A 19,482-nucleotide genomic window follows, 5' to 3' on the forward strand; every position below is an offset into this window, starting at 1 on the left:
ACGTAGGAAAACATACACACACACACACACACACACACACACACACACACACACACATATATATATATATATATATATATATATATATATATATATATATATATATATATATATATATATATATATATATATATATATATATAATACGGTAGGGCGAGCTGACAAGGCCACATACTATCCAACTATACATGATTGTCTACAGACCTCTTATAGAGTGTACAACTATATAAAGGATGGGACTCGACCCCGTCATACCCATATATATATGAGTATCGTACCAAAACTCAATATCAGCTCCGGATCAAATGGAGCACACCAAATCTCGCTGAGCAAGGATCTTAAGAAGGGGACTGTCAGCCAGTCGGGCCTGAAAAAATTCAAGCGATCTTTTCGTAGGCGTTTGCCCCCGATTCAATCGAAGGATCGAATTGATAATAAAAACATGAGTTTAATTAGTCGATATATTAGTGAACAAGAAAAAATATTATCAAGACGAAAGCCAGGAGCAACCACTAGCCTGGACTGATTGTAAAGAAAGAAGCCAAGAGGTTGCTAGACAAAGGGTTCCTTTTTCAAGTTTGTTGTTAAAACAAATTGCTCCAAAAAACAGAAGGGAGAAACTTCATTTTTATCATTTATATTGGTCAATTTCAGCAACTTAATTGTTCCTTTCAAATATGGGCTTTTTCAATCAATAGAATTATTGAAATACTATAATTGAAAACTAACTTTTCTTTTAATCATTAATATTTATTACGCCTGCCAATATTTAAGTTCAATGAGTTCACGCTTTAAGGTTTTTAACATTGAATTAATTATATTTTTTAAGTTGTAAGTTCATATTTACTATTTATTGTAATTTTTATAAATTTTTACGCATTAATTTATGCTCTATACCAAAAGTATTGGATTTATTTCACATACCAACAAGCTGCATCGACTCGGTGTGTACATATTTAGTCTTTTTTGCTATGTATACCAACAATTAATATGTATTGGTGGAAAAAAGATATTACACGTGGAACTAACAGTATAGCGACAAGTGGTGCTTTCACTGAATGAAATTAATAATACAAGAAAAGTGCGGGAGAAACACCCATGAGATAATACAGAGAAGAGGACTGGGCGTGACATCTATCAAAGAAGAGGTATGAACGAAGTGAATGGAAGTTAAAAAGAAGGGAAGATACATGAATCAGAAGTAAATAAGGAAGGGGAACCTGAGCAGATACAAGGAATCTATAGCTATAGGTATGTCAGTTACGGTTATCTATGGTAATGGTTAAAATAGCACGGGTTAGCCAGTTTTTGGACTGATCATTCAAAAATAGCCAGCGTTTGCAAAGTTATTAAAAAATAGCCACTATTTTGCTGCAACACGGAAAGTTCTAGTATAATATAATGGAGATCAGTGCACCTGTGTATAAAATTCCACCATATTATGCTGGAACTCCAACACGCAGAAAGTTCCAGGATAATATACGGGAGAACTTCCAATATATTATGCTGGACCAATATATTATACTGGAACTTCAGTATATTATACTGGACCAGTATATTATACTTGAACTCCAGTATATTATACTGGAGTATAATGGAGTATTTTTTCGGTTTTTGAACAGTGTTTTCATTCAGATTTATCTTTACATGAAGTGGTTAAATTTTGATTACTTTAGACATTGTGGCTATTTTTGAATGATCACTTGTAAATCTAGCTGTTTTTGAATTTCTCCCATGGTAATGGGTAATCAATACAATTAATGCCCATAATGAATTCAAATTAAGTGTGAAAATCGTTTTTGGTTGTACGCTCCTATATATAAGGATAATGAATTTTATTTGTACGGACAGATTTCGATTACTACTAAAATATATTCTATTATTCTCTGCTTCATCAAAGTTTTCAGCCTTGATTTTAGGAATTGTTTGTCGATTAATTCCTTATTTCTCTTTGTCAATTTTCTCTATCGTTTTTATTATTTTTCTAAAAAACTATTGTGAAAGTGAAGTGAAACTTATTATTAGTAACCCATTTTTTTTTCAAATATAGGCTTTGACTGAGAATTTTTTTGATTAAACATAACAATCAAGGGTATTTTCTTTTCCTTTTTCTTTTGCATCTAACAATTTAAGTTCATTCATTTAGTTTTTAGATACATTATATAGTGGTTCTTTCTTTTGGGAATAAAACTAGAGCAAACTGTAAACCGGATTGTCAAATTCAAAGCAACAGATTTCACAAAACTTGAGGAATTTTCTCAAAGGCAATACACAAGAAGAAAGCATCATAATACGTCATCATCATCCTTCTTTCCTCAAATAGAACTTTCAAGACCTTATGGAGCTTTTAGCGGCTATGGAATCAGATGAAAAAAGAAATTCAAACCGTCTATTTTTACGGATACAATAAGAAGCATTCTCAATCGATAGGTCAAAGACAGAAACATATATAGTAGCAGTAGCATCTCTAATCTTTGAGAAAATCAAAGTCTTTTCCATATAATAGCGTCAACCAAATACCGAAACATCTTAGTAGACATTGAAGAGAAATCCCTAATAACTTCGTCACTCAAAAATGATTTGGCAACAACAATCCTCAAAGCATAAATAGTGAGAATTTGGGTACGAAAATAAGTGAAAAAGAAACAAAAAAGATATTTATGGAAATCCATTTTCCATATAAGATGTTCGACGATTTTCATCTTTCTTGATCAAATCATCATCACTCAATTCTAGAGGTAAATTTGCAATATGCATGCCATCAGGATCGAGATCTCCATCAAGGTTTAATCCTTCTATTCTTTTAGCAATTGCTTCCTCTTTCAATGGCGCATCAATATCTGTTTTACAAATAATTAAGAAGCAAGTTAATAGAAGTAATTAAAACCAAATACACAATTTCTCTAAAATAGAGAGCAGTACATAATTTGTCGGTCTCATGGAATTTGGGATGATCTCCTTGTTTTTTCTTTTTTCTGAGACACCCCACCAAGGGAAAAAGAAAAGGAGATTTCATTTTAAGGATCGAATCCGAAATCTTTGGTTAAAATTAGAGGTTATTTATAATGGTAGAACCATAATTTTCATTAAGAGTGCTAATTTTATATATAAGTCATAACCTTTGGTGGTTAAATAATAATATTCTTTGCAGTTTGTTATAGCTTCTCGGAAAGGTAACACTAGACCCTATAAAAAACAGTATATAACAACGAGTTTAAATTTTAACATTCGACAATGTAAATTAATATGCAGGTCATCTTTTCATCCAATTGCAAATGTTTTAAACTACGCAAGCGTCTGTAACTTGAAAAATAGTGAGTAGTTTGTAGACCCAGTCAATTACTATAAGAAATTATAATACATTCAGACAAATCAATAGAGAATATTTTCATAAAGTGTTTAATTAGGGTAAATTTCACAAATGATCATATAATTATAATTTTTTTCCCACTAAAATCATATAACTTTGTTTTTTTCACACAAAAATCATATAACTATGACATGTTTTCATTAAAGTCATATAACTTAGTTTTCTCACACAAAAATTATATAATTATGACCTTTTTTTTTTACTAAAGTCATATTACTTTGTTTTCTCACACAAAAATCATATAACTATGATTTTTTTTCTTACCAAAATCATATAACTATTTTTTCTCATACGAAAAATCATAAAACATTTATTAACTCACACCAAAATCATAGTGATAGGAAAATATTATTTTTCAGTAGTATTTTCTTATTTTGTGATTTTTTATTTTCTTATTTTCAGCCTAATAAATAATAATCTAATTAAAATAAAAATGACTCAACCGGTCCTGGCCTCCCCGACCCAATACTCATATATATAAATTAAAATAATACTAAAAGTGAATAGTAAATCCTTCAGTCCTTCAAACTTAACCGGCCGGACGAAAGTAATTGCATTTGTTAGCCTAATTAGTTTCGTCCGGCCGGTTAATTTTATATTTTTTCCTTAAATAGGAATGACCCAACCTAATGTGACCCAATACCCATATACGTAGGCTAAATAATACTAAAAGTAAATTCTTCCCCCCATAAAAAATTCAATTCGGAATGCATGAGATTCTGACAAAAAAAAAAGGAAATAAAAGATATAATTAGAGAGCACTTGAAATAAAAAAACTATAAATTTGAATAAAAATTTCGAAAAGAAAAATAAACAATAAAAGTATCATGTTTTGAAGGATTTACTATTTACTTTTAGTATTATTTTAATTTATATATATGAGTACTATTGGATCGGGTGTGCCAGGTCGGGTTGAGTCATTCCTATTTTAAATAGATTATTATTTATTATGCTCAAAATAAGAAAATAAAAAAATCACAAAATAAGAAAATACTACCGAAAAATTATATTTTTTGATCACTATGATTTTTGTTCCCCACATAATTTTAGTTGGAAAATTATTCTATATACAACAGAATTATATTCACTTATGGTCTTATAATCTTGTAGCCGTAAGTGCATCCACTCACGACGAGCTCTTGGTAATACTGTGGCCTTTAGGTGGTCATATCGTTCCTTCAAACTAGTTCATAATTGAATGGATCTTTTTAAGGTTAAATATTCACTTTTTAACCCTTCATCGAGATGATGGCGAAGGAAAATCATGGCTTTCGCCTTATCCTGACTTGATGCTTCATTTCCTTCTTTAATAGTGTCACTTAGACCTTTAGCGTCAAGGTGAATTTCAGCATCAAGTGCCCATGACAAATAATTATTTTCAAAGATGTCAACTGCCATAAATTAAAGTTTTGACAAATTCAACATAGTGAAAACTATCATAGAAATAAGTGAATTAGAATGACAAGAATTATTATCAATGAAAAATTCAGTGCAATACATAATCGTGTATTAATATTCTATATCTATAATTATCAAACAAACAATTATGTGCAATGTGATGATAAATTAGTGTTTAATATTACCCACAAAAACTTTAGACATGTAAGTATATATCCATAGAATAAATAAGTTGAATTAATATGTATTAGTATAGTTTTGTTCTACTTAGAATACGTTTCAATAAGGTAAGTAGGCATAAAACTAGATGATATCAATTCTGACAAGTTTCAACATTCAATACGATTCATCTAATAGTTAAGTCGTTAATTCTAAAGTCATTAATTTGTTTGTACGCTTAGGTGATAAATTTATTGAAGACACATTTAAACCTTTTGAAAATTTTGCAAGAATTCCTTCTAAATGCATATTCTGTTAGAATATTTGGATGTGGGCTTAATTAGTCTAATTATTGTAATTCAATTTTAATACTTATTTATTTATGTGTAGGATTAAACTTCTTCATAGTTTATATAATGAAATAACAATTTAACTAAAACTTATTGTTTTCATACCAATGCAATTATTATAATCATATTCAAAACAAGTTATGCATATGGTAATTAAATTGCAGGTTAAAGAAGATCCTAATAGAAATGTTATAAACATAGGAATGTATACCTGAATCGGAAAAGAAACTGACTACCTCTTTTAGGAAGAAGATACAATTCGGATGAAGCAGATAACCTCAGTTGGTTAGAACCTCGTGTTGATAACGTATTAAGAAATGAGAGCAAAATAGAACAATATAGTAATAGAGACAAGATGTATAGGAGGAGAATGTAAAAGTTATCTTATTCAAGTATGTTTCTTGAGTGTTCTTCCATAGGCAAAGAATGTCTTATTTATACTATACAAGATACACCTAAAACTTCCTAAATACATCCTAGGAATTAATAGGTGCATCTATCCAAGTAGTACATTGTACAGAATGTATGGATAGATTAAATTAACATCCATATATATTCACTTTATTTATAACAAGTTATATGATTTTTGTGTGAGAAAACAAAGTTATATGACTAGTGAAAAAAAGTCATAGTTATATGATTTTTGCGTGAGAAAACAAAGTTATATGACTTGGATGAAAAAAGTCATAGTTATATGACTATTTGTGAAATTTATCCGATTTAATTAACATACTTATTAAATTATCATTGATGAAAATCTTTTTCTTTTTCCGCGAATCATTGAATACATTCTAATTGCTGAAACTTTAGTATTGTGTACATGAGTTTTGTGGTTGAAGCTTGAAACAAAAGTAGTTAACCATCAACACTTATAATCTAGTGTTATCCAATATCTATATGAGTCTCTCCACTACCTGAAAAATAGAAATTAGCGATGGAAAAACTTTTATAGCTAAACAGTAAATTTCATCAATAATCCTACTCCGCGATAGATTATTAAAAAATTCTATTAGCTACGAGCGATTTAGCAATAAATTAGCGACGAAACTCATAGCTAATTTTAATTTTTTTAGTAGTGCTCAGTTTAATTCTCACTATCCCCTTTCCTCTATCCCTTTTCTCAAATCTTCTAAAAAAAGATAACCAATACACAAAGTATCTCGGTTCATGCAGGATCCGGGATGGGCCGCATTCCAAGGGTGTAATGTAGACAGCCTATCTTAATGCAAGTATTAGTGGTTGCTTTCACGGTTCGAAGCCGACATGACCTATAGTTCGCAAGAAAACAACTTTTATCGTTGCTCCAACGTCCCTTTCTCCTCAAATCCTCTACTGTAATAAAAAAAAAAGCCAAAAGAAAGAGTAAAGAATAGAAGATACCTGGATTAGACAAAAACCATAGGATAAATCCACACAAGAGCAAAACCAAAGGTATAACATGAACAGCATTCTCTGCAAATTTGGCACGAGATTTTTCCTTCTTAGCAATATCCGAAAGTGGTTCATGTATTGGTAATAATTCATTAGTTTCCAAAGACAAAGCTCTTAATGCTGGAGACACTTTTTGTGAGGGTGATGAATTTGAAGATGAAGAATAATAGCTATTAAAATAATCGTCTGAAACTCGAGTTGTACTCGATGATCTATACATCTTTAATTTTAGTGATAAGCTATAGTTTCCCTTCTACGTCGAATTTGTTAAATTTGAGATGAGTAAATGTTGAAAAAGAAGAAGAAGAAGAAGAAGAAAATAAGAGAGCCAAAAGAATGCCGAAATCAATGAAGTAGGATCTTGAACGGAGGACTTTTTCTAATGGAAATTTTGAGATTATGACAATCAATGTCAATATGGTAAATAAATAAAAGATAATTACAGAGTATATAGTTTAAGTATTACACAATCAAATCATTTAAAAGGTAATTTTTATTTCATAATATATTGATTGGTAGTCTAGAATATTGGTAAGTAACTTGTTATAACATGTTATCTTACCTTGATGAACATTTTAAATAATTCAGAATTAAATTAAAAATTTATAGTTGACTTAAATTATTACTGAAATTTAGAATTTCAAACAAGATTTCTTACCAAAGCTAGAGACTTAAAATTATTACTGAAATTTATAACTTTAAAAAGGTGAAAATTTTATTTTGGAGGAATCTCAAGTATTTCTTACCAAAGATGGAGTTTATTCCAAAAATTATATCTTTTAGTTATGGTTAGAATGATTATTAGATTGTTTTAATGTACATTCTTAAAATTAAATAGGGAAAATGCATAAGTATTCCTGACCTATAGTCGAATTTTCAACTACACACTTAAATTTTGTGGGGCTCCTATCCCCCCCCCCCAAAATAAATATATTTTACCCTTAAAATATCACAACCACATCTATGTTGTGTGGTAGAATACACACGCCTCTTGTTTTTTACCACTAATTTTTTTTTTTCATTTTCGTTCAATCTTCTCCTTTCTTTCTCTGTTCTTTCTCTCGCCTCCATTATCGATAATCCCAAAAATCACCATTATCATATCTGTTTCACCGGACGCTATATCTTTATCATCTCCAAAAGAAAATTTTGATTTTCACCATTTTTGTTTTCACCAATCATCGTATTCATGACCTTCATCCCCCATAACCATAGAACTTTATTACATTAATACAAACATAATTCCAACTAACGCCGATCAATTAGAGTACAATATAAAAGAAAGATAGATTTTAAAAAAATTAAAGTCGTTGTCGCCGTCAGAAACAAAATTGTCGCCTGTGTTTTGATGCTCTCAAGTTCTAGAGTTGTCAAACCATCATTATCTTTATATTTTAATTCAATAGTTGATAGTTTGTACTGAGCCTTTATTGTTGCTGCAAAAAAGGGATGTACAGGTAAAAATAAAAGTAGAGGAAGACGAAAAAAGTGAGTTGGACTCCATTTTTCCGGGGAGGAGTTCGCCGGAGTTCTTGTGGGAATCCCTTATAGCGACTGGAAATAATTAAATGTGTTAGAGATTGTTTTATTAATAAAATATAACTAATTGTAAAGTATCCAATTGTAAAAAGACATATGTAGACATTTAATAAAAATTTAAGGGAGTTTTATGCTCTAAAACGCCTTCAAGAAAGTGAACACACTTTCTATACCACGTCATATATATATATATATATATATATATATATATATATATATATATATATATATATATATATATATATATATATATATATATATATATATATATATATATATATATATATATATATATATTTTAGGATAGCTTATGCTCTAGAAATTATGAGAAGATCTTTTTAAATAAAATATATAATTATTGTCATTATCATTCGATTTTAAATTTTTTGGAATTTAAACTAAGACCAACACATTTGTCTATCCTAGCTACAATATGTAGCAGAGGAACAAATGTCCAAAAGCGAACATCTATGCAACATCAACAAGATATTTTGATCATAAATATAAGGGATATTGTTACTTTTAAATAAAAATATGAACCCCCAAATTTATATTGATTATGTCTGCTAGATGTCCACGTTAATCTTACCTCTAAATAAAAATAGAACCTTGCATTTTAAGGTAGCAATCAACAAACTGAGTTCAAACATAGGGGAATTAGATTTGCTTCTTTGTTGTGTTGATACAAGTTCAAAGCAAATCTCTTAAATATGACACATGGTATATTAATTCGGGATTCACAAGGAATATAAGACTGAAAAGTGTTGGTGATTTGAAATTTATCTTTGTTATAATTTGAGTACACTCGATTGTTTTTTATCAGAAGAAATAAAATATTTGGTGAAAACTTAAAAACATAATGCAAACTGTTCTTTTTAGAGAAATTTTATAAAGCACTATCTTTTAGTGATAATTAGCTATCTATAGATAACATTTGCTATATTACGGATTGTAGATATGTTTTCTGTTGTTATAAGATGTATTAGATGTATTTAAGCTACTGTATTCATGAATACAGTAGCAAAAATAGGCGCGAACTAGGGAAATCCAGCTAATCAGTTGTTGTATTCGACTGTATTCATGGCGTGAAACATGGAATTACAGCTGGACATATTATTGTATTCGACTGTATTCACGGCGTGAAACAGGGGATTACACTGTTTTTAAATGGAAAGTGAATCAATTAACATAATAGACTCCTAATATAACTCAACAAACTCAATTATAACACACAAATTTTGTATTTCCAATTATAAAAAAGATTCTCAACCGAAAAGTACCCCAAAAATATAGCAATCTTCAGAGAAATTATATAATACATCTGAATACATAAATTATATTAATTAAAAAAACATATGAATACATTCATGGAATATAGCGAGACAGTGAATACAATGAAATACATAGAATGCAGCGAGATACATTGAAATACAATGAAAAAAAGACAATGAATACAATGAAATATATGAAAATACAGCGAGATACATTCAAAATTATTAACAGAAAATTCAAGTTGCTCAGCCCCCAACTCCGTCGTCTTTGTTCAAGAACAACCCTAATGTCGTCTCGTTGAAGCAACATCAATATCCAGTCCTTGCTCGCCGTCACCGTTGCCTCCGGTTGCCGACGATTAGCATATAATTACCAGCAAAATAACGGAGGTTTTTATTGATCTGATATGTTGCATCAGAGAATGTGGCACGCCACTGGCCGTGAAATCGCCCGCCACTATGGTGTTGACGCCGCCCAATTTCTCCTTATTGAAAGCGACAGCTCGGGTCCATTCAAAAATGGTGAAGAAAATGTTAGAGATAAATATGATAGAGGCAAAGAGAAGAAGAAGGGTATGTGGGGGCTGATTAAGGCATTGAGTTGCAGTGGTGGTGCCTCCTACAAGGCACCATCAGTTGTCAAAGGCCTCCATTGGTTGCATTTCACTTGTCTAATATGGAAAAAAAAGATCGTTCAAGATTAATTTCATTGGCAATGTCAAATACAACCCAATTTTTGATTTATACATAATCATCTAGCAATAGTCGGAGAGAGAGGGGAGAATAGATATGGGGAAGGGGATAGGAGAAATTTGAGGGAATATGAAAAAGAAAAATAATACAAAGCTTATTTTATGACTTAAGGGTAGGAAGTAACTATAAATAAATATTTGGTTATAAAAAATCAAAAGGTAGCTATGAAATATAATTTTTTAAAAGGGTATTTATTTAATATAAATAAGATATTAACCTTTGTTATAGGAGGTAACTATTCCTTCTTTTTAATCATATGTATTACTTTTGGACCTCTAATTTGGGCACGGGCTCAGTACAGGCTTACTACGACTAGCATGCTTAATAATTTGAAATACTGTAACGGAAAGGAGTCGGACCCAAAACTGAAAAATATTGAGTTTCTTTTGTTTCTCATTCAGTGTACAGTACACATAATGGGCCGACTAATCCAAATTTTTGTTACATTGAAAGAATCATATTCATTGAAGAATAAAACGCTTCCAAACTAAGATTTTTTTCATTCTCAAGCCTTGTAAGAATCATATACATTCCATCATATTCGTGGCAGTAAAAAATGTCAAACAAAACTTAGCCACGCATGGTAACTGTTCTGGAAAAGGGCAGTTCGCGGCACTAAGCTCCCGCTATATGCGAAGTTCGGAAAATGGCCAGATCAAGAGTCTATTGTACGCAGTCTTGCCCTGTATTTCTACAATAACGTCTAAGGCTCCCCTTCGGTGGTCTAGGAAGTCTATAAAATGTCATTAATTCACATAACATGGAAAACATTATGCCTGTGTCGTCCCTCAGTACACTCATAAAAAAGGCTTTTCTACACATGCGTTTGCCAGAGTTTCACCTTCGATCGGACAAAGTAAAACCATACATTAGACAAAAAGGAAAAACCAACACTTCTATATACATCCTCAGGACACAACCAGAATTATTGAACTTCATAGAACAGAAGCTCATTATTTTCTTTAAATTGTTTTTCGAACATTCATCATATTGATACATATATTTCACATGACTTATTTCCTATAATTATCATGGTATGCTATTAAATATCTATCCCTATATTTAACACGTATTAAATTCATAATACACTCCTAGAATTTTATATTCATACAAAAACACTTGTACTCATCCAATATGTTTACCCATGATGATATCTCTCCCCTGGATTAATCGATGGCGCACGACCACTATTGTAGCCACCAGAACCACCATTTTCTCCGCCAGCACTACCACCACCACCACCAGTACCATAGCCATAGCCAAAGCCAGTACCCGCCGATCCACTCCCGGACCCAAAACCAAACCCCCAGCCCCGACCGAGCCCATCAGGCGACCTGCCCGAGCCTGAGCCAAAACCCCCTCCTCCTCCTGGGCTAGAACCCCAACCCCAGTTGTAATCCCAGTTAGGTCCATGAGCTGCACCACTTCCTCCACCGGCGGAAGAAGATGTTTCCGGCGAGGTCGTCATCTCCGTTCCGCCGTTTTCGTCACCGGTGTTGAAGCACAGAGAATGAGGTGAGATCAAGAAAATGATCACAAGAGTGAAATGGAAAGTCTTTGGTTGCATTATTATTGTGCTAGTAACAATATTGGCTTTTTTTCGTTGGGGCAAAGTGCTAAGGTTTGTGCATGGATATAGTGGGTATTTAACTATTTATGCACCCGTGACACTAAAGAAGCCCGTGGGGCCTTATAAATGCACTTGTCGAAAGAGAGATAAAGTGCACCTTCCACTCATGATTTGCACCGTCCCTTCCTAACTTTTCCTACGTACACTACAAAGTTTTTTTTGCTGTATTGGTCGTGTGAACAATTAGTACATGCACTTTGTTTTTATGTTGACATACGTTAATCTCCGTTCTAATTTATCTGAACCTGTTTTACTGGGTATGTAGTTTAATAAAAAATAAAGACTTTTGGAATTTGTGGTTCTAAACAAAACAAAAAAGGGTCCAGAGTATTTGTGTGGTTATAAAAGTTTCTCATTGAAGGTAGAATTTGAAGTTTAAACTAAATTGTTTTCAAATTTAGAAAGGGGTCATTCTTTTTGGAACGAACCAAAAAAGAAATAGGTTCACGTAAACTTGAACAGAGGATTTAATAAATTAAAAGTGCTCCTTCCCAAGATATTCTTTATTTCAGTCTGAGGAATAAAACGGAACGTGACAATTTTTAATTAAGGGTGAAGAAATACTCCTTCCGTTTATTTTTACTTGGCATGTATACTAAAAATAGATTTTCATTATTTACTTGTCACTTTATTTTACGCATATCAAGAAGAGAAGATAATTTTTTTTTTATGTTATACCCATTATATTTATTACTCATTTCAAATTATTTTCTTAAATCCAATAAAAAATGCATCAATTGATATGAGTATCATGGTAAATTATGTACTTCATTTATTATTTTTTAAGGGACATGAAAAATTAAAACGTACCGAGTAAAAGTGAACGAAGGGAGTACTATTCATCCATCACATCTTTGGATGGTTCTTTTGTCTTGTTCTAGTAATATAGCACGCTAAGCATACTGCTTTCTATGGTGCAGTCATAGCACTCAGTTGGATTGAAGATCCTTTTTGCATGCTTTGGGCTCTATCCGTATACGTGGAGTAGTTCTAACCTTGTTTAGTGGATAAAAATTTGACTTATAACTAACTCATGTCACGAACAGATCCAAAAAAAAAGAAATATTAAAAAGAAAATTATCTTAAAAGGTTTATGTTGAAAAGTTATGGGATCTTGACACGTGCACAATTTTATAAATAATATCTCAGATAGATATATTCATGGGATACCAATGATCTTATTACTAGGCCGGCAATCAATTATTCGAATGCCGTGTTGCATCCAAAAAGCAGAAAAGGATCTCAATTTTATATCTACTCTTTTGGAAACAACCTCTTCTTGGACAACCACTAAAGGATTTGGTGAAGTAGATTGACTCCTTTCTTAACCAAGAGGTTTCGAGTTCGAATCATGGGTATGGAAAAATCTCTGGTAGGGAGCACTTTCTCTCGAATGGGACCCTACGTGGAACAAATCCGGATATAATCAGGCTCCAATGTCGGTACGGACACCGGATGGAAAACCAAAAAGAAAAACCACTTCTTGGACAGGAATTGTGATTGAATATAGCAAAAAAAAAAACAATAAGTTGAAGTTGCCTAACTTATTGCTTTTGACTTGTTTTAAACAGTTTTTAACTTATTTTAAATACTTTATAGCTTTGCCACACACTTAAAAAAGCTAAAAAAAGTTTAAAAACGACCAACTTAAAAGTCAATCCAAACACCCCTAATCGATTAAGTACCATTGTACCAATGCTTCTACTTCTACTAACATACAAACTTTAAGTGTACTTACTACAATCCCCTCTGGTGTATTTGATAGTTTTCCATAATGTTTAGTACATGCTTATAAATATAGCAATATTAGCTATGAGAAGATGAATCCATGGAATTGAAAAATGGCAATTTTATTTATATGGTTGACTCAGGAATATACAGAATTCCAGGTTATAAAATTAGACCATTCTTACAAGATAGGAAAATGTTCAACTGAAAAAAGAGGAAAGAACATTTAGCTGCAACAGAGACAAATACAATTATGCTTCCCACCCTCTTAATTGTGTGGCTCGGGCAACACGATTCACCCCCAGTGTAAAGGCGCCCATTCGAAGATTGCAGTTATGCGACTTACACATGTTCTTGAGATTATGAAAGGCTCTTGTCATGTATTTCTTAAGCTCCCTATTGACATGTTCTTCATCCCACATAAATCCTTGAATATTCTGCACGCCGAGAAAGAGATTACAACTGAGATCCACAATTCAAGAGCCCTCCGATCTTAACATCGCGGGCAGAGAACACGTAAATGTTTATGTTCTTTCAGACACGATGCAGGTTTGACGGAGAACTTATCTAAATACATCTTAATACAGGACTGGGATCGACAGAAGCTAACCATCCATAAACTCAAAATTATTTTATCTACAAGATTAAACGGGATTAGCTTTACATTATTGTCAGGAGACTAAAAAGGGCGTCCCGATGCACTAAGCTCCCGCCATGCGCAGGGTCCAGGGAAGGGTTGAACTACAAGGGTCTATTGTACGCAGCCTTACCCTATATTTATGCAAGAGGCTGTTTTCACGGCTCGAACCAGTGATCTCCTCGTCACATGGCAACAACTTTACTAGTTACGCCAAGACTCCCCTTCTTGTTGTGAGAAGACTCTCTTAACTATATAAAAATATGTGGAAAAACAACTTGACTTGATAGCGATTAGAGAATTTACTCTTACTATACCTTAGTAAAATATCATTAAGCTTTAAATAATATATAGTCAACATAACCCTAAATGTAGATTTGGGGTGTCACATATAGATGATATTTACCTGAACCCATTCAAAATAGCTAACAGTCACGCCTCCAGCATTGGCATATATGTCGGGAAGTATTACAACTCCTTTCTTAGACAAAATCTGCATAAGGATAGTAATGTGTTATAAATTGTTACCACGTAGTCTTAACAGATTTGAGAATCAATTTCTAGGTCTTACCTCGTCAGCATCTGGATCAGTGGGATGATTTGCCGCTTCTACTATGTACTTCGCCTTGACACTGTCCGCATTTTCTCTGCAGAAAAAAATCAGAAAAGACAAGATCATAAGGACAAATTAAAACACTTCCACTAAGTACAAAAAGTTCTATCTGATACTAATATGGTCTTTAATCAGTTCTGAGTTGGCTTTTGTCATCCTCAGAATATGCTGCCTTCACACTGCCCAGTTAATAATTTTTGACTCTCGTTAACGATGCAAATTGCCAGTTTGACTTCGCCTCTCTATCCTCAAGGTAGGGGTAATGTCTGTGTAAATACTACCCTCCCCAGACCCCACTCGTGGGGATCATACTGGACTTCTTTTTGTTGTTGTTGTTGTTAACGATGCAAATTCCAGGAATTAAACAATTTGGATTAATAAAGATGCAAATTTTGAGATGCAAAATGAGGTTTTGTACCTGTTCAAAACTCCTCCTAAAGCACAGGGTATAAGAACATCACAATCATGTGTAAGCAATTCATCTGAACTCATTGCATCACCGCCACTGAATCCAGCTAACGTCCCTGTTGCTTCTTTATGATTAAGCAATGCAGGTATATCAAGACCGTTTTGATTCTTGACTGCTCCTGTTATATCACTAACTGCAACTACCTTCCCACCTCTCTCATGAATAATCCTCGCTGCCCATGCTCCTACGTTCCCAAATCCCTTAACAATGCAAAAATACACATAAAACATCATTTCAACTGACGTTTGTGCGATAGCATGGCAGAGGAACGTAATGAAGTGTGCTCGAATTGAAGTAATGAGAGATTCTACCTGAATTGCAAAAGTCATATCCTTAATATGCTTCCCGTACTCAGCAAGTAAAGCTTCTGTAGCATAAACGACACCGCGTCCAGTTGCAGCTTCCCTACCCAACGAACCACCAAGATCCTGAGAAAAATAGTGAAAAAGGGTAACTAACTGATTAAATTCAGGACAAGTCCAAAATGTAATAACAAAAGGGAAGCCTGGTGCACTAAGCTCCCGCTATGCGCGGGATACGGGGAAGGGCCGGACCACAAGGGCCTATTGTACGCAGCCTTACCCTGCATATCTGCAAGAGGTTGTTTCCACGGCTCGAACCTGTGACCCCCTGGTCACATGGCAACAACTTTACCAGTTATGCCAAGGTGCCCCTTCCCAAAATGTAATAGCACTTTTGGAATTTAATAGTATACTGCAAAAGCTTACAACTGGTTTCCCGGTCACAATCGCAAGAGAGTGACCATGAAATTTTGAGTACTCATCCAAAATCCAGGCCATAGTCTGTAGTAGGAAAAGCATCACATAAGCACATTAGTTTGTTTTATATTCCGAAGCTTTTACAGAGAAGAATATGTTAACAAAGTTACATAAATAGAACTGTGTTACTAACCTGGGCATTAGTGCCCATATCAGGTGCAGGAACATCAGTATTAATTCCAATAAGGTCATGAATTTTCTGAGTGAAAACACGTGTAAGGCGTTCCAATTCGCTCTTACTTAACTCTTTTGGTACGCAGCCAATTCCACCCTTAGCTCCCCCATATGGAATATCGACTACAGCAGTTTTCCAAGTCATTAGTTGAGCAAGAGCATTCACTTCATCAAGATCAACCTTGTAACAGAAATTTAAACTATGTCAGCGCAAAGTCCATCTCTAGAAACAGCAAACCGCTGAAGTATATCATACTGAGGCAACCAACACAACCAGGAAAATCAAATAAATAACTCCACGGACTGGAATTTTACATTGAAATACAAGAATATGGTATTAATACACACCTTCAAGCAATCTTGAATTTGCCTAATTGATACTGACAAAGGAAGACTCGTCGCCCTTGTTAAACTACATAGTTAGTGAGAAAATGACATTGTTGATTTCTCTGTCTCTCAAAAAAACCAGCATCCGTTAAGACATAACTAACTTTTTAATGATTCAACAGGATTGCCTATCATCTTAGAATGCGACGAAGTTACTGGATTTTTTTGAATGCCCTCATACCTTAATTCTTCCAGACATAGAAGAAGAAACATTCAGGTTATACCTGAACTAAATGTTTATAGGAGGACTTAGACTGTAATTTTTTGAAGAATTATAGCTCTCGAGCTCTAGTTCAAGTACATCCTATGCTGCTCGAACTCTCCGAAAATGTCTCCGCATGTGTGTCGGATCCTCCAAATCTGTACATCTATTATTCTACGTCTCTGCCATTCTTTTTGATGATTATCTAGAATTTAGAAGATTTCTAAACATTAGACAGCATTTACGCTGGATTTTCACAGATATTGCACTCACAAAACCTTGTCTGAACCACTTCTACTCATAGTTGGAATACCTATAAACACAAAAGCCAATTCCTTTGCATTTACAGATCAAACTTGACTTGCAATACATAGTGTATTATTCACTTACAATCTTTGCCCTCTTACATATACCTGTTTCTTTAAATGACATATCCGATGTTTATCCCGGTGCATGAAGCATCCCGCATTCACGCAGTGTCCGGAGAAGAGCCGCATCCTAAGGGGTATGATGTAGACAGCTTACCCTAATACAAGCATTAGTGGTTGCTTCCACGGCTCGAACTTATGACCTATAGGTCACATAGAGACGATTTTACTATTGCTCCAAGACTCCCCTTCATATCCGATGTTTTGTCCATACAAGTTTTTCCAGACAACATACTAAAGGGAATGCTACATTTGAATGTCAAAGCAACTACTAAGTTCAATCAGAACGGAATGTAGTTCATTAGATCTGTCTTTTGCCCAGAGGCAGTGGTTTGAATCCAGCTCCTGAAAAGACTTTTAGTCGCACAAATCTCTACGCCTTTGTAATGGATAATCGTTGCATTTTACTGTTCAAGCACAACTTTCCCAAGATTACTAAAAATAGAAACTTATTACTGTTTTAGTTCAATCAATTTGCATACAAGCAATAAGTTAAGCATTCAAATAAAGAAAGAATGTAAGGCAAAAAATAACCTCAGGATGGTATCTGATTCCTCCTTTCATCGGCCCACGAGCATTATCATGTTGCACTCTAAATCCAACATAGGAAACTAACGTTCCGTCGTCCTTGGGAATTGTGCATTCCACCTGATCAAATACTAAATTCATCAACCTATCTGCTCCATAGTTAAATTAAATAAATGCGTACATTTTCTAATAGTTTAAACTTTTATAAAGCAAACAATTACACATTTGGATCCCGTAATCTCAACAAATAAATAAAACATCCATGTAATTGTTTTTAGTGAGACAGTCACACATTTCTAACTTGTTTCTTCAAAATTTTGTGAGGAACAAAAAAGATTAGTCTTTCTACCTTCTTCTAACCTTAAAAAGATTCAATTAGAACATGAAAGTGCGGTGCACAAAGCATCTCGCGCTCACGTAGGGTCCAAGTAAGGGCCGAATTCATGGGTCCAAGTAAGGGCCGAATTCATGGGTCCGGAGAAGAGCCGCACTCAAGGGGTGTGATGTAGACAGGAAAGACTGCACTCAGAGGCGGATGTAGAGTTATAACACCGGGTTCAACTGAATCCAATACATCTGATGCATAGCATAAATTTATGTATAAAAATTCACTAAAATTGTAAGAAATATAGGTTTGAACTCATAATTTTAAACATACAATGGGTTCATGGCAACAAAATTAAGGATTGAACCCATAGAGTTTAAATCTTGCATCTGCCTCTGGCCGCACTCAAGGTGTGTGACTTAGACAGCCTATCCTAATGCAAGCATGAGTGGCTGCTTCCACGACTTAAACCCGTGACCATACCGTATCGAGATAACTTTACCGTTACTGTAAGGCCCTTTTAAAAGAAGAAAAGAAACAACTTTGCACTAATATACATCACTTAATTCATCATATGTTGTTACCTTAATTTCTCTAAAAGGGATCAAAAGACTCTTCTCAAGTTTTGAGTCCAACCCAAGAATGCGAGCTGCTTGGCGAAAGTTACGGTTTGTAGCTGCTAGAGCATTCATGGCTGCTTCTATATTACTGAAAAATCAAGAATAGTAGATCAAGATGGCCAAAATGACAAAAACAAAAGTCGGAACTGCTTGATGTTGATTCTTGAAATAGTAGAAAATTATTAGGCAAGTGATAGTCAACTAAAATTTGGGAACTTGGAAAAGTGAAAGGTGATATATATAGCAAATTTGATCTCTTTCCAAGAATAGATATCATAATCTTATGTGCATGGTCCACCTTTTATGTAGCAAATTTGATCTTTGCCGAGGATTACGAGAAGCACGAGGTTTCCACCTTTCACCGTTAAGGTGTATCGTCCTCCTTTTTTTCCTCTCTTTTACCGAGTATTAAGGATATACTATTAGATTTAGGGCCAAATCTGTTTGTTGGACTTGTTTGTTTGAAATACAAAAAAATTGCTTAAAGGCTTTTAAGTCAATATTAATTCATAAAGATATAAATTTAAACATTGATAATTTAAATTTATTGCTTTATTAGTATAATTTATTATAGCAACTTAATTAATGTATTTATCAAATATCAAGACTATAGATCAAATTATTGAAACATTACAAAAAGTTAACAACAAAAACAATAATAACACTTCAGTCCAAATTAAGGCGGGCATCC

General features: G+C 33.4%; 2 protein-coding genes across 3 annotated transcripts; both read right to left on the reverse strand.

Moving 5' to 3' along the window:
- Positions 1-2,376: 2,376 nt before the first annotated feature.
- LOC107828886 (uncharacterized) lies at positions 2,377-7,010 on the reverse strand. The gene is made up of 2 exons (XM_016656274.2): positions 6,658-7,010; positions 2,377-2,840 (listed from the first exon to the last, which is right to left on the reverse strand). Exons 1-2 carry the CDS (start codon positions 6,926-6,928, stop codon positions 2,659-2,661), a joined length of 453 nt encoding a protein of 150 aa, XP_016511760.1. The 5' UTR covers positions 6,929-7,010; the 3' UTR covers positions 2,377-2,658.
- A 6,720-nt stretch (positions 7,011-13,730) lies between these two features.
- LOC107828885 (glutamate dehydrogenase A-like) lies at positions 13,731-19,225 on the reverse strand. Of its 2 annotated transcripts, XM_016656273.2 has the most exons (10): positions 19,090-19,225; positions 18,756-18,879; positions 17,853-17,966; positions 16,261-16,482; positions 16,077-16,151; positions 15,660-15,776; positions 15,298-15,548; positions 14,838-14,913; positions 14,673-14,759; positions 13,731-14,066 (listed from the first exon to the last, which is right to left on the reverse strand). In XM_016656273.2, the coding sequence occupies exons 2-10, from the start codon at positions 18,861-18,863 to the stop codon at positions 13,881-13,883; spliced, it is 1,236 nt and encodes a 411-aa protein (XP_016511759.2). In that variant the 5' UTR covers positions 18,864-18,879; positions 19,090-19,225; the 3' UTR covers positions 13,731-13,880. The 2 variants fall into 2 exon arrangements, with proteins under 2 accessions (XP_016511759.2, XP_075081811.1); XM_075225710.1 differs by lacking the exons at positions 13,731-14,066; positions 19,090-19,225 and adding an exon at positions 14,225-14,517 and having other exon boundaries at positions 18,756-19,065.
- Positions 19,226-19,482: the final 257 nt, after the last annotated feature.

Source organism: Nicotiana tabacum, chromosome 11, assembly GCF_000715075.1.
Source record: "Nicotiana tabacum cultivar K326 chromosome 11, ASM71507v2, whole genome shotgun sequence".
NCBI classification, from domain to species: Eukaryota; Viridiplantae; Streptophyta; class Magnoliopsida; order Solanales; family Solanaceae; genus Nicotiana; species Nicotiana tabacum.

Coding starts and splice junctions, on each gene's coding strand:
- LOC107828886 (XM_016656274.2), bottom strand. CDS start 6,928: ATGTATAGATCATCGAGTACAACTCGAGTTTCAGACGATTATTTTAAT. Junction 2,841..6,657: donor ATGGTTTTTGTCTAATCCAG/GTATCTTCTATT, acceptor TTTGTAAAACAG/ATATTGATGCGCCATTGAAA.
- LOC107828885 (XM_016656273.2), bottom strand. CDS start 18,863: ATGAATGCTCTAGCAGCTACAAACCGTAACTTTCGCCAAGCAGCTCGC. Junction 16,483..17,852: donor GAATCAGATACCATCCTGAG/GTTATTTTTTGC, acceptor TTCTGTTACAAG/GTTGATCTTGATGAAGTGAA. Junction 14,760..14,837: donor CTGATCCAGATGCTGACGAG/GTAAGACCTAGA, acceptor ATCCTTATGCAG/ATTTTGTCTAAGAAAGGAGT.